General features: G+C 38.6%; 2 protein-coding genes across 3 annotated transcripts in view; both read left to right on the top strand.

Annotated features, from left to right (window-relative positions):
• Positions 1-407: 407 nt before the first annotated feature.
• On the top strand, positions 408-11,197 carry LOC104937829 (syndecan-2). 2 transcript variants are annotated; one of them, XR_002042962.2, is made up of 6 exons: positions 408-681; positions 6,237-6,372; positions 7,175-7,389; positions 7,477-7,762; positions 8,080-10,193; positions 10,259-11,197. XR_002042962.2 is itself a non-coding variant. In XM_010754144.3 (5 exons), the coding sequence occupies exons 1-5, from the start codon at positions 622-624 to the stop codon at positions 8,241-8,243; spliced, it is 861 nt and encodes a 286-aa protein (XP_010752446.2). In that variant the 5' UTR covers positions 408-621; the 3' UTR covers positions 8,244-11,197. The 2 variants fall into 2 exon arrangements, 1 of the variants encoding a protein (XP_010752446.2); XM_010754144.3 differs by having other exon boundaries at positions 8,080-11,197.
• A 2,127-nt stretch (positions 11,198-13,324) lies between these two features.
• LOC104937839 (carboxypeptidase Q) overlaps positions 13,325-14,468 on the top strand; it is a 12,202-nt gene continuing 11,058 nt past the window's right edge. Inside the window, exons 1-2 of the mRNA XM_010754156.3 lie at positions 13,325-13,443; positions 13,989-14,112. Coding sequence (XP_010752458.3) covers positions 13,989-14,112 — 124 coding nt within the window. The 5' untranslated portion in view covers positions 13,325-13,443. The remainder of the gene's footprint in view (positions 13,444-13,988; positions 14,113-14,468) is intronic.

Here is a 14,468-nt window from a genome sequence, read left to right as displayed (position 1 = left end):
TTATTGTTGTTGTTGTTGTATTTATTTACAGAATCAGTCATTTTGGGGTTGACTTTTCATACAGTTTACATCATCATGACGTGCAACGCTTGATCGGCATTCCCTGTTTACTCACCAACCTACAATAATAGGCAGGTAAAGGTAAGTAGCTGCTTTTAAGGCAGCCCAAACAACAGCCTCAGTTCACCTACGCTATTATTTGAGTAAATGATTTTTTGATTAATGTTTCCATCCATTAAATAATGTCCTGTCCCCTCCTTCACATTCCTCAAACATAGTAATTTTCTGTTTCCATTCACACAGCTCTCCCGGTGTGTGCGTATCCATAGAAACGCCCCCAGTCATGTACCTTCCTCAACGAGCGTCACGCCGCGCTGACGTCACCGCGGAGCCACGCTGCACTGCCAGTCCAAACAACTTTTCCAGAGAAACTCCACATCGCTGCCACAACGCGTCCAGGAGCCGAAGTGCTGAGATTTAACAAAGCGAAAGACGAGCACCTCAGATAAAAAACGTGTCGAGGAATAAGCGGGACGACATTAATTTGCTTTTGAGTCTATTTCCTCCAATATATATTTATATTTTTCCTTCCGACTGCCGTTTCTGTTTGGGAAGTTAAAGATGTGGAGTCTGAGGTTGTTGTTCCTCGTCGGGCTGGCGACTGGGTTTATCAGTGACAAAGTAAGTAGCTTTTACTTGAGGTTTTAAGTAAAATATCGAATAACTAACGTCCTTTAAAGCCTGTTTGTTATTTGACTCGATAATGTTGACTTTGTTTCTTTGTTTTATCTTGTAAAAATAGGCACCAGTTAGGCGTTAAGATGAACTAAGGTTAACTGAGAACTCGTTCTATTTAAGTACCAGTTCTCCCAGTTTGTATTTCCCACCCATATAAAATCAATGGGAAGTGTTTTAAACGTCATATATTTAATGTTACACCGCGTTAGCTCGGCCAGGGTCCTGATTTGGTTCCTTAATTTGTCCACATGAACGGTTTTTATATGTAAAGCCTGTGCTGTTTCTGCTTTTTATTAAAAGCTTAACCTAATGTTATCTTCCAGGAACCGAGAGTACTTACACAAGCGATAAGTTATTGTGCTGATTTACTGATATTCGCACATAGACTGTGTATTCAAGCCAAGTTCAGGCGTCCACTTGGTGTCAAGTTCACACAGGGCCAAAGTCTGTTCAGCCTGTAGCACACAGCTTTGACATTTAAACCCAAACCTCCAGACCTGAGCTGCATTTCTCACCCACGCACATTTTGGGTCAAGTTTTAAAATGTCATAAGTTGCAAATGAATGAAGTTCTGTCTCAGAAAATATGAATGAATAATAAAACTAAGCTAAGAATGACAACGTCCTTTTGCCTGACTTCATAAATCACACACTAGACAAATCTGTCTGTATCCTGTATTTCCCTTCCTCTCCTTGTGTGTGTGTGTGTGTGTGCGTGTGTTAGCGTCTATTATAAATCTGGAAAACACCTGGAAATGACAGGCTCAAGCAAAGCTTTGTACATTGTCACAAGTATCCCGGTTGCATGATTTATTGACTGTAAAGTCCCAAAAGCTAGGCCCAGGGAACTTCGCCACCTCTCCAGAATGCATGACATTCCTGATTTATGGACTGTGTATTATGAAAGAGAGCGAGAGCCGAAACCTGAGACTGCCCTGCTGGATATGTGTTGTGGGGACTGACAGTGCAGTAAACACTGACTAAATATTGAAAGAGTTGTGGAGACAAAGAAGAAATAAATATAGCTTAATGTCATGTTTCTTTCCCACCTCTCACATTATGTATTATAAAATAATATGATTACTGAAAAACTACTTTTTTAACTGCTTAAACTGTACTTTCATCATCATCCAATGTGTATCATACTGCTCTGCACATGATGATTGATTCCCCTTTACTTCATGCCACTAATACACAGACTCCAGTCCTAAATTGCTGGGCGTGATGGGTTACGGCGTATATTCAAACTGTCTCTTTCTCTCGAGTGCGGCTGTAGAATTACTGGTTAGTCAGTCAGTGATGTTGCTCACATCTGAGAGATGAATGTTGAAACAGCCTTTCTGCCCGTGACACTTTGTGAGCCGGTTGTGGTGTCATTTTGTGGATGGATGACTCACAGTGAGTCCCACTGGGCTTGTCCGGACAGGCATATATCTGTATGGGATATGCATAGTTTTCCAGAGTAGGCAGGCGGAAGAGTGAAGAGGCTGACACCTGCTATTATCACTTTTAATCATTATCCTCACATTGATTCTGTAACAGATCACCGAAACACACAGATAACAGGAGGACCAGAATAAACTGGCTTAAATGATTAAATGATAAACCATGAATATAAAAAAGGTTAACATCCCCCGCTGTTGTGAAGTGGTATACAAGTTTCATGTGCCCTCACTTGATAAGTTGTGCGTATTAGTCACAGCATATTAGTCACTTTATAGTTTTATATATGGTAAGACTGTCTGACAGAGGCCGCCTGACTGTTTCTGTGACATTTTTTGTTGGCTGGTTGTCTGTCTGACTTTCAATTTTGGTATGTCCTTAAGGGATTTTCACACCAAGTTAAAATATGTACAGCTAGACCTGAATGTGTTGTAAAACCAGAAGTGAGCAGTGTTTTTTACAGTGGGGAAATACCAGTGAGGTTTTCACCTCATATTGGTGGTGAGGGGACTCTACCATATACTGCTCTTTACTTCACCACAGACCTTAAAATATTTACGCCTCTTAACTGATTAAACGCTTTTGCCAAATGGACTAGGTGTGGAATAGGACCTTTTAGTTTGGGGCCAGCAGATTCAAATAACCGAATGTGCGACAAAAAGTAGTATCACACTGAGGAATTTGGAAAAAATATTATACCCATGTCTTTCTATACCTATTAAACTCTTTCCAGACCTACAGAGCTGTAACAAAAATGTGATATTCACCCTGAACTGTCTCCTGTTTCTTTGATTACCTCCTCTTTTCTGTTCTGTTTGTTTGTCAGCGGAAAAACTACGGGGCTGGTTTTCCTAACACTGCTGTGGGGTGGTGTAGCGTGAGCCAAAGAAGAACCCATTAAATTATGGAGTGGATCCAAATCACAGGGCGGATACACAAATAATTTTTTTTTATTTTCCCTAACATTGACATATATATAGTGTGGCTGTGCTTGTAGATACATATCACAGAGGACTGGACCATTAGACTTGGTAGGGGTGTAAGCTCTTAGAGTGTCCTTGTAGTTTACAAAACATTTTGCTTTTTGTGAAGCCTCAGAGACCATAACTACCTTTAAACAACTAAGCAGACATATTTGACATTGAGGGGTGAGACATTTTATGACTCGTAGCCCTGGTCAAACATACACCCCCTCGAACACAGCATTGTGTGCTGCCTCTCTCCCGATGGTGATGACAGCTCTGCTGTGTACTTTTGGCTGTTGCACAACCTCACTCTTTGCGCGACTGCTCTCTCATTATTGACGTCCAGATCATTGGGGAAATATTTCACTGTAATAACTCTAAATCCTGCAGACACAAAAAATATAGATCTGTCGATTTACAAGGTTGCATAACACTCAAATACAGCCTCTCTATTGCATTTCTGTGGTGTTCTATCGCTGTGACTTGGCTGTTTCCAGTGAAATGTCTTTAGTTTGACAAAGCACCAGGATACCAGATGGTTATATACGGTCTGTGTGTATGTGTGAGAGCTATGTACATATGTATGTTTTCCAGATGTGTGTAACCTCTGAGTTGCTCACTCGAGTCTTTCTGCAAACCTCAAGGCATCCCCACTTCTTCCCGGCAAAGGGGACGGACACAATATGATAGCTGCTTTTATTTTGCCCTTGTGTTTCATTTTGTATGTTACATTTTCTGTACAGTAAAAACAATTAGCCAAACTTCCTTTGGTTCCAGCTTCTCAGGTCTGTTGTCATGTCATCATGAAGTGAAAGTGATTGAGTTCTGGACTGTTAGTCAGGCATAACAAGAAATTTGAAAACAAATCTCCTCAAGCTTGGAATTTGTGATGAGCCTTTCACACTATTTACTGACTTCTTATTAACTAAACGACAAAAAAAATCAATACATAAATTTTTCTTAAAAAGCAGCCACTCTGGGCCTGCTCATATCACAATAGGGCTAAGCTGTCATCAGTGTCCTTATAGCATCATGGAATCTATATGTGATTTAGTCGGGATTGTACATACATCTGTTTTATGGTCCTGTTTATTGATATTATAATTTATTCTTAATAATAGAGAGAGCATGTCTTACTGTGTATGCAAGTGATTTTGTTTGAAGCACAGGTGGTGTATTTGACAATGCATGAATTCAACGGACCCGAGGTCACCGTAGGATTAGTTGTTGTGGCCTTAAAAGGGAATCCATCTCATTTTCCAGTATGCACATTGTGTGCCTCCTTCCCTGGAGCACTCCCATCAGACACCAGCATGAGCTGCCCTCTTTGAAAGCTATTAAAGACACCAGACCTGTAGAGAGTAACCTCTTGGCTGTCTCTCTCCCTCTCTCTCTTTGGTAATCCACTCAAAAACATTTGGACAGTGTATTAACAAAACATACAGAGAAGACATTATGAGCATCACATTCGTGTGCCTGTAGCAGTTCCAGTTTTTTTTTTTGTGAGTGTCTCTGTGTGTTTCATTCTGACAAGCGCAGCATCTGCTTTTGTAATCCCTGGTTAAAGACAGCAGGAATGTGAGAGCCCCTTCTGCTATTTTAGTCAGGCCTGGCATTATGAGACTCTGCTGTCTTTTGATTTAAAATGGATGTTAATGGTTTTTCTCTTTGGCCTGTTTCACCACAATGTGAACACAACATCTGGTTTGTCTCAGAATAGGCTTTCTCTTTTCACATCTCAGTTAGACTCAATCAAAATCACTTGTCTCAGAAGTCACAACGGAAATTGAGTCATAAAGTTTGTTTTGAGCCTTGATCTACAGTAGTTTATTGATACCAAAAATAGATATACATGTTGTTCTCTGGTCTATACAGAATGAAGTGAAATTTAGATTAAGTGTGTTTGATTGCAGTTCTAGTTTTAGATCTGTATCACTTCTGTTTTTGTATTAGAGTCCCATTCTGCCGAGCAGTTACCATCAACGTGACTTGTTGGGTTTTGTTTGCTGCCCTTTCATTATATTCTTGCCTAAATGACAAAGCTTTAGTCCCAAATGAAAGAATAGCATAGAGAAGACTCGCACTTTAAGAACTGATTTATACCTTTACTTCCCGAAAGTGTGAATATTTATTGCAGTAAAAGTTCCTGCAGTGCTCCTCCTCACGCACCGTCCTCGATGTCACCAGCACCTGTTTTACGGGAAACATACAGTACTGTCCCTGGCTCTCTCCTTCCCTTTCTTTCTCCCAGCTCTCTCCTTTCTCCCTCTCTCAGCACCTGTGTTAGTGGAAGCATAGTATACATACCAGACATACCTCTAGTCTCAATGGGCCATATTCATCCGCGTCTATATGTGTGTCTCGTTGTCTTAATACCAACATCTGCTGAGCCTTTCCTCCCTTTTTGAATTTCAGACTCATTATCAGGTTGCTTTCTTTGATTTATGTGTTTTTTCTAGTCATCTTAAGCTGTTTTTCACATTGTCATAGCCATAGTTTTATTTTGCCTCAGACATAGAGACAAACTAATGGATAACGTCATCTGCTTAAGTACCTCATCTCTTTGGCTTTTTGTCAGACTAAGCTCCAGATGATGAGACAAGTGGGGTTTTTTGGTTTTCATCACACTCCCTGCATAGCGTTTGAGTTAGTGGGAGGTTTTCCTGAGCTACAATCTTAATGTGAAACTGTTTCTTTTTTCTTGCCCGTGTCTGACCACTTGTCTTTGAAGCTGCTCTTTCTCTCCCGCCTCCTCATAAACACACTTAGATCTCGGCTGTCTGGTTCTGCGAAGCATCAGAAATTACTGCAACAGCACATGAAATGAACGAGGAAGCAGTGTCCCTCTATTGTATGTGCTACAATATGGATGCAGTACACACTGTGGTTAAAATCAGAGACAGCAGTGAACATTCTGGCATATTTGGCCAGCATAGGTCAGTGGTTGTGAGAAGTATTGTCTTACTCCAAACCTGTAGAGACGTACATATGTTTTCAATTAGTAGAAGGAATGTGTCTCCTTTTCAGGTCATTGTTAGTATTTCTCTTCTACTTGAATAATAATGTCTGTCATTTTTTTTCTTTCTTCCAGCTCTTTGTGTCCTCCCAGTCACCCCACTCCACGACAGATGATATGTACCTAGAGGGTCAAACATCAGGTGACCTCCCTATAGATGATGAAGATCGTGAAATTGACGGTTCTGGAGGCTCTGGATCTGGAGACTACAGTAAGGAGACCCCTGTCTTTGTTTTGTAATAGCATTGCGTTGTTATTTTTTTTAACAGATTAATGTAAATAATTTTGATTGCAATTTATTTGTTTTAGCAGTTTTAGAAAATGCACAGTTTACAGAACAGTTTAGAACATTTTGTAAACCTCAGCCCAGGGTGTGTTTCCTACCCTTTCTATCTAGTCAATTTCACATTTCAGACAAATGAGCAATCCACATACTGTAGACGCACATGCTGACACAGAAGCACTAACTCACAATGTGCCAGATGTTTGTCCTGAGGTGATGTGGAATTAAGGTGAGGTTTTATTGCAGGATCACAGATGTCGGATTACTCTTTGCCTTTATTACCAGTGATTCACCTGTATGCCAACAGTATAATGAACAGAATAATGCACTAAAGTGTTCAGTTCATTCACAACATTCAGTGCATTCACCACAATGTAAACTAAAATGTGGTTTGATAAATTCCTGTAAGTTATAAAAGTCAAAGATTGCATTCCTCCTGCATGTTAAAGCAACTGCTTGGAGCACATTCTTCCTCCAGCTGAAGAAACTCGCTCTGTTTTAGCTATGTGATTAGTTTTTTTTTTGATAAACTACTGTACTGTTTTTAAAATATTTTATTTATCTTACTGAGTGGCATCCATCCAAGTAACACTTAGCTATTTATTTAAGTTAAAATCACCAAAATAGGAACGATTTTCTTTAGACAGCAATGACTCAGTGATGGTGTTAGGTTGAAAGGAATATCCGAAATCTGTTTTTGAATTTGCTGTGATTATTTCCTCCATCTCAGTTTTCACCCACTTGACGGATGAAGAGGAGAGACTCATGAGGTTCCTTAACTTCTCCAGGACCACAGTCTCCAAAGAAATGGTTCCAAGTCAGCCACAGCCAACAGCAAACTCTCCTCATGAACCACCAACCACAGCAGCAGAAAGCCAGGATACACCAACCACAATGAAGGACACCAAGAAAACTACATTCATATTCCCTGAAGGGGATAAGAAGGTTGAATACTGCATTTCCCTTTATACAAATATTTATCACTGAGTTTGAAAATCAACTCAAGCTCAACTAATACATCTTTTCTTCCAGGTCGTAGATGTTGGACCAACAGCTGACTTCTTCACAGAGAGTACCAGCTCCACCAGCATGCCTCCCACTGAAACTACTGCAAGCAAATTCAGTGTAACCAAAGATACAGAGGAGGACAACAGTCTGGATAGGTGGGACGTCTCAACACCCAAGGACATTGAAGATGTCCAGATTGTAGAATTCGAAAATGGAATTATGGCGGGAAATGGCGTCAGGATATATGACGTGGACTCTCCCGAAGAGGTGACCTCTGAGAATCTGTGGGAGAGGACGGAAGTGCTGGCAGGTAATCACAGATATCTATTAGGCTTTACTATATTTTTATTGTTTACACATTTCTAGTTTAGTGGGATTATTCATTTTTATCCCTAAAAGCATCTGAAGATAGATATAGGTTTTTGTGGCATAGGGCATTTTTTAAATTTCTGTTGATGCCATGTTAAAGCTGTATTAAGATTTTTATTGGTTACAGTTTGTAGTAGACTTATTAAACTAAGTGTATTGCTAAAAAGTCTAGTTGACTTGACAGTTTAGAGCCAAATATTCTGAAAGATTTGCAGCAAGTGTGTGATATATATTTTAATCTTTCTTTATGCCTTTTAGCGGTGATAGCATGTGGAGTGGTTGGATTCCTCTGTGCTGTTTTCCTCCTCCTTCTCCTCGCCTACCGTATGAAGAAGAAGGACGAAGGTAGCTATGACCTGGGAGACACCAAACTTTCCACAACAACCTATCACAAAGCGCCCACCAAGGAGTTCTACGCCTGAACAAACCTATAGGGGCTTTAAATGGAATCTGTCTCCTCCCCAATCAGGACTGAGAATGGATGGGATCCATAAACAACTAAGATGATTTCTCTTTGAGTTTGAAGTTTGAAGTCAGACATCTCTGTGTTTCTGCAGTGCTCCTTTTTTTTTCTTTCATCCTTTCCTACCTTCTGTTATCCATTTACATCTCTATATGTGTTGTTTGTGAAGAGGAGGTCAGTAGAGAACAAATAGGACTATTAAAATACATTCCTATCATTCCACTCTAGGAAGGGAGTTAGACATTAAATTCACATCCTAAATTTTAAGAAAGGAATCATGTCTAGACTGTCACAATGAGACGGAACTAGTCAACTTCAGAGTATTGACAACACTGCCTTTAGACCCACATTACTTCCAAGCTGAACTACTCTGGGCAGGTCTTTGTTCTGCAATACAGACCAATCGATCGTCCCGTTTAGCAGAACTACTGCCTGAACTGTCGCAGCTTATCTTATCAGTGTCGAGAAAGTTCACAAAAACGTATAATTAGCCTTAATGCATCTTGAATGCTGTTAATAGAAACAGTACCACATATGGGACTAGTATTACGAAAGGCCTACAAAAATTAAAACCCTTTGCCTTTGTTTGAGGTCAAATTTGTTGACATTTTTCATTGTTACATTTCATTTTCTGTATGCTTTGTTTGCTGAATTGAACATTTTTTTGTTGTTATGAGAAATGAATATGATTTTTTCAATATGCTGTCCAGTATTGTTATGAGAGATTGTTACTCTGCAGGTACATTTTTGTTGTTTTTTCATAGATATTTGACACTTATAGAGCTGACCAAATATAAATGTGCTTTATTTGTCTTTTTGGGAGAATTACTTTTAGTAGCTTTTACAATGTGTTTTGATGTTTAGAGATTATATTTCCATAAGCCATTTTTAAAATGGGATTTCAGTCCTTTTATCATTCTATTCATTCAGTAGACAGTAAAAGTCCCTCAACCTTGCATCTGTCCAACATTAGTAATATTTTCAGGGTTTTCTCAGATTTTATTTGGTGACTGAGCGCAGCATTGTGCGGACAGGATTGCAAAGGTAGAGCCAAGGCTAACGACTATAATTCAGAAACCGTAGAGGTGACCAACGTTATCTGACGACAGCCAAAGAACATTCCTTTCAGACTGTCAACTCTTTACAGCTACAATAGCAGGTTTGAACTTAAAGGGACAGTGATGGCATTTAGTGTTTTTCTTACAACATACAGTGTCCGGACTTGGAGAGTTAAAATTATAGACATCTTTGTTTAACTCTCAACGTAACTAACTGGATTATCCCAAATCAGGAATTTGTTCTTAATTTCAAGTAGTTACAGTGCCACTGCCGGTTTCTTCTTATCTTTCTTTACCTCAACCAGCCAACCAAAGAAGCAGTGGACATGTTTAGAGACTTTTAGGAGACAGTCAACAGCAATGACAATGGGGTCAGATTCTTTTTTGGTAGCACAGTATTATTACTTGTATACCACCTGTCAAATAAAATATATATATACTTTTTCCCCCCTATATATAGTCACTAGCTGCCTACTGCTTAATATGTGTCAAAGAACAATACTTTTCACATCAGCCTCTTATTAAAATGGTGTAAATGACTTGGTGACCTTATAGTCTTTATCAAAAGGTCAATTACATTTTTTTTTTCAATCAGCTTTGGTGATCAAGATGACTGGGATCACTGGTTGATACATACAGAGAAGTAGTTGAACTAGAGGACTAGACCTGCCCCCATACACCCACACATTCTCAGTGAAATAGGTTTCACAATGTTTTTTTTTTTCAGTTGCTCTTTGAGTATTGAATTTGAGTTTAATAACGAATATTAAATTGATATAGGCAATTCTTTATCGGATTGTAATGTCAGTTTTTGTTTGTTTCTAGTATATCCTGTGTCAGAAGTCACTGCTGTTATCAGCGGCAGTTTCTGTGTCTATTGACATTTTGATTCACAGTTGATGTGTGTGAGGCTAAGTTTTTTTTGTCTTTTAATTGAGGCTACTTAATAGTGTTTACATGAAATAATTCCTTTGCCATATTAGAAATTACTATTTTAAAGCTATTCTATTTTGTCTAAATGCAAATGCAAACTACCTATTCATTATGGCTGGAATAAACAGGGCGACCTTTTCACTAACCCACTGTGACTTACTGTTAAAACATGAAATTTGTCACTTGAATCCTCAGTGCCTCACAATACATTTTATGCATTAATTTACAAGATAGGTGTCATGCTTTGACCTTCGAGAACAGAATAGTTTTGGGAGAAACTCTTTACATTTCTGTTGATATAGACAACAGAAATGTCTGACATAAACCATACCCATAGGGTTAAGACAACAGGTTAGCACTTGCTGGCAATCCAACAGGTGCTGACACGCAATAACCTTTCTCTTCTAGGATTTCTATAATGTTTATACAGTATGTTGATGATACTATAATTTATGTGTATTAATTTATACTTGTTTAGACCATAATCCAGGTAATATGTCAGTAAATTGGTATTGTACAGTATTTACACATGGTCAAAGCCTCTTTGTGCCTACTGCTCAGTTTGTTTTATATTTATGTTTTTAGTGTATTTGACAAGCCTTGGTTCAATTCAGTTTCAATTTCATTATCAGTTGTCTAGCTTTTTTGAAATACTTTTTTTCATATGAATACATTAATAAATGATTATAGTAGGATAAGTTCTTTGTAAATATATAGCAGCTTTAATTTTCATTTTAATCGAAATTGAATATGAATTCACTGAAGCCTTGATTTTAACAAATTAACACCTACAAAATGGAGGGGACCAACCAAAAATCTAGAAAATAGTGACATAAGCAGAGGTGGCCAATAGAGAGCTATGTTGCTGAAATGGTGTATCTCATGAGGTTCACTACTGAATAAAGATGTGGCTTTAATGCAATACTGGCTCTTTGTCTTTCTTTTACTTCAGTTGGGTCTGAATATAATAGCATACATTTCTTTTTTAGTATCATACACAAACATCCACAGCACAATAAGAGAGATGTGATCGTACACATTGTCCTCTTATTTACATTTTCCCCTTTCATCCCTCCTTTCTTTGACAGACAAACTTTGTACTTCCTGGCCTTTGAGGCAGTGATTTTATTTTTCCATGCAATATTTTGGAGCCTCTATGTTGTCATAAACTTGTGTTTTGTTGTTAGTGTACTCACTGTGTGAAAAACAGCAAACTTATTATATAGGTAATGACCTATTGGTCATGACGTGCTAAAAGTGCCCATGTTGAAAGGTCAGCTGCAGGTAAAGGCACTTTGAGTTGTAGCTTTTCTTTCACTGTGCTCTCACACAGTAGCATAGAAAAACATTTCCTCCCAGCTGCAAGAAACATCCTCCTAAATGTAGCTGCCAGAAAGAAAAAAAAAGTTTTTTTAACCACTGTGTTAAACCAAGCCAGCAGCATGTGAATGGAGCCAAATGGTCAGATGTTTTCCGAAATCTGATGCAGAAACGAAAACACAAATGGCTGGTGAAATGCAGGAAGATGCTGAATGTCTTATTTTACGTAAAAAGCAAGTGGCTGAAAGTAAACAGAAGTTGAACTCCTGTTTTGTCGTATTTTATAAATACAGTAACAAATAACGTTACGTCTTCTACAATCTTACCCTTCTTCCCACAGGGTGGGTCATTTACAGTGAATGCCAATGACTGCAGAGAAACAAAGAAGATTAGTGGTGGAGATGGATGGGGGATGAAAACCGCAGATTGGGATGTGGGCAGAGAAGTGTTATGTTTTATATGCTGTGGACACGCTACATTCCAAGCAATGGACATCTTTTTGGCAAGTAAAATTGCTGACAAGGAGATATGGAAACAAAAAGAAGAAGATTATATAAAAATGCCCCATTATGTGAGGATACCAGCAGCCAGCGTTGCTAGGAAGTTAATTTCTACAATTTAATAGTGTCAACAATATATTTCATCATACATAAAGTTGTGTTGGGACTTGTCCAGGGTGTACTCCGCCTCCCGCCCACTGCCAGCTAGGATTGGCTCCAGCCCCCCAGTGATCTTGATAAGGACAAACATTTACAGAAAATGGGTGGATGGTGTGTTGTTTCTCTGAAAAGAGGTATCTGTCTCTGCAGCCTCACTTACTTATTTACTTTACTTCCCTATGTGTAATAAAGCTGCCCCCTTTCTTTGATACATTTACATTGTTCAACAGCTGTAACTTGTAAATCGAGGACAGTTATTAGATATATTTAATTACTTAGACCTATAACCAAACCACACACATCATGTTGTACTAATGGCCAATAGTGAATGTCACTATACATGTCAGTAATTGCAGTTACTTATGCACTCTAGTCAATTTTCTACCACCAATACTAGTGTACATCCCAGTAAAAGAATAAATAAATACATAAGAGAAGGTCATCAGCTTAACTGATGGTTTTAATCATGTTAGATTTTAGGGGGTGCTGCAGCCCCCTACTACATCCCTACTTCCCAGCTCCATGTTGTTCAAAAGCAAATTAATTCATACTGAACCCTGTTGAAAATGTCATCTTCACAGATTAGTAACTCTACTAACTAGGGCATGGCATACTTTTAGAAATGTTGTGGAACGATACACATTTTGAGAGTGCTAACACTCGATTTATCCTGAAATTGCATTTGGAACTTTATATTTAATTTGATCTGCATTTGAATTCAATTATCTATCTCTAATTAACTGTTGAACATAGTATCAGGTGTAAAGAATAATGCTAATCCTAAAACCAGTCTAATTCTAATGATCTGTTCTTTAAACTGCCTGGGCGTGAATCTTTGTGTGTTTTGCTTAAATGCATACAATCATTTGTGCTTTCTTTGTGGGTAATTTCAATAAACTGATTAGCAGTCATACCATATAAAGTATTTGTAGTTACATATTGAATTGTTGAATAGATAAATTAGTGTACAGTTGCTTTCTTTTCATGAATATATTTGTTTATGTTGGAATAGAAGTGTTTTACTTTATTTACTGCTAGATATGTGTAGAGAGATGCCGCTTTTATTGTGAAACAGTCGAACCGGAAGACGGAAATCGTGTTTTTATTACAGCCCGGTATTCACGTCTTGTAACCTGTACAAAGTGTTGTAACATCAACGAAAACAAAGACGCCTAACCTGGCCTCAAAGGTTTGCATTTGTGTTATTGTATGGAGGTTTTAATTCAAGTGTTAGGTCTCAGCGTCGCTGTAGAAACGTGTCTCTGCGTCCTCTGTCCGCCTGTTGAAGTCTGTCTGACGTTGTCTAGTTTATCCAGAGCAGGGTGATAGTTTTAGAAAATCTTTGGTTTGACGATTGGTTGTTGATATAAAGCCCAGTGAATTTGATTTGATTTGTTGTCACGGTGGAGTAGTATCCAAACAGACCAGCTCAGCCAGTGTCTGTCCTGAACTGAAAGTAAAAGCTGTGATGTCAGCTCACTTTACTCTCTAACATTTTCTTATAGTGTCCAAAACTAACTCATTTTAATGCCACTACCAGGCACGTCTGTAGTGCTACTCAGTATGAAGTCTTTGTCAACAGATACTTTCGTTTTAACCTACTCTGGATAATCTATAATCGACTATAGCCCCTTTAAAAAACAGATTACCATTGAAGTGATTGAGCTTAATTAAGCACCTGATAATCCATGTGACTGTCAGATTTATAATCTGATGTTTTTTTTCTGTCTGCAGATGGCCTTGAAAGGTGGAGTGCCTTTCACCCTGTCCCTCTTCATGTTTGTCTCCATGCTGTCATCTCAATGTGACTGTCACCCTCACCCAGCCAGGGCTGTGTCCAATCATACTGAAAGGAAAGGTAACCAAAGCCCTCCTACGCCCCTCTTATATATATGTATAGTGTGTAGGTGATCAGACTCGCCATCAGTTTATCTTCGTTCAAGCAGCAGTCGCCAAGGATTGCAAAAGCAATTGAGAAAGCCTTGCTTGGCCCACAGAGGGTTAAATACTGGGGGAAAACTAGCACCAGAATCCCACTTTAAATATAAACGCTAGATCGATTCCTGTGATTCTCTCTTTTGGGATATTAGAAAACATCAACGTATTAATCAAGTTGTTGCAGATGTCTTACACTGTGTATACTGTATGTTTATATTACAGCCATGACCTGTTATGCATAATGTTTTTGAGGCAGGTCTTTGTACAAGTCTTGAA

The sequence above is a fragment of the Larimichthys crocea genome, chromosome XIII, assembly GCF_000972845.2.
Source record: "Larimichthys crocea isolate SSNF chromosome XIII, L_crocea_2.0, whole genome shotgun sequence".
Classification (NCBI taxonomy): domain Eukaryota; kingdom Metazoa; phylum Chordata; class Actinopteri; family Sciaenidae; genus Larimichthys; species Larimichthys crocea.
Note: the sequence above shows the minus strand (reverse complement) of the source record. Positions and strands in the feature narration are given on the sequence as shown.

Coding starts and splice junctions, on each gene's coding strand:
- LOC104937829 (XM_010754144.3), top strand. CDS start 622: ATGTGGAGTCTGAGGTTGTTGTTCCTCGTCGGGCTGGCGACTGGGTTT. Junction 6,373..7,174: donor CTCTGGATCTGGAGACTACA/GTAAGGAGACCC, acceptor CCTCCATCTCAG/TTTTCACCCACTTGACGGAT. Junction 7,763..8,079: donor GAGGACGGAAGTGCTGGCAG/GTAATCACAGAT, acceptor TATGCCTTTTAG/CGGTGATAGCATGTGGAGTG.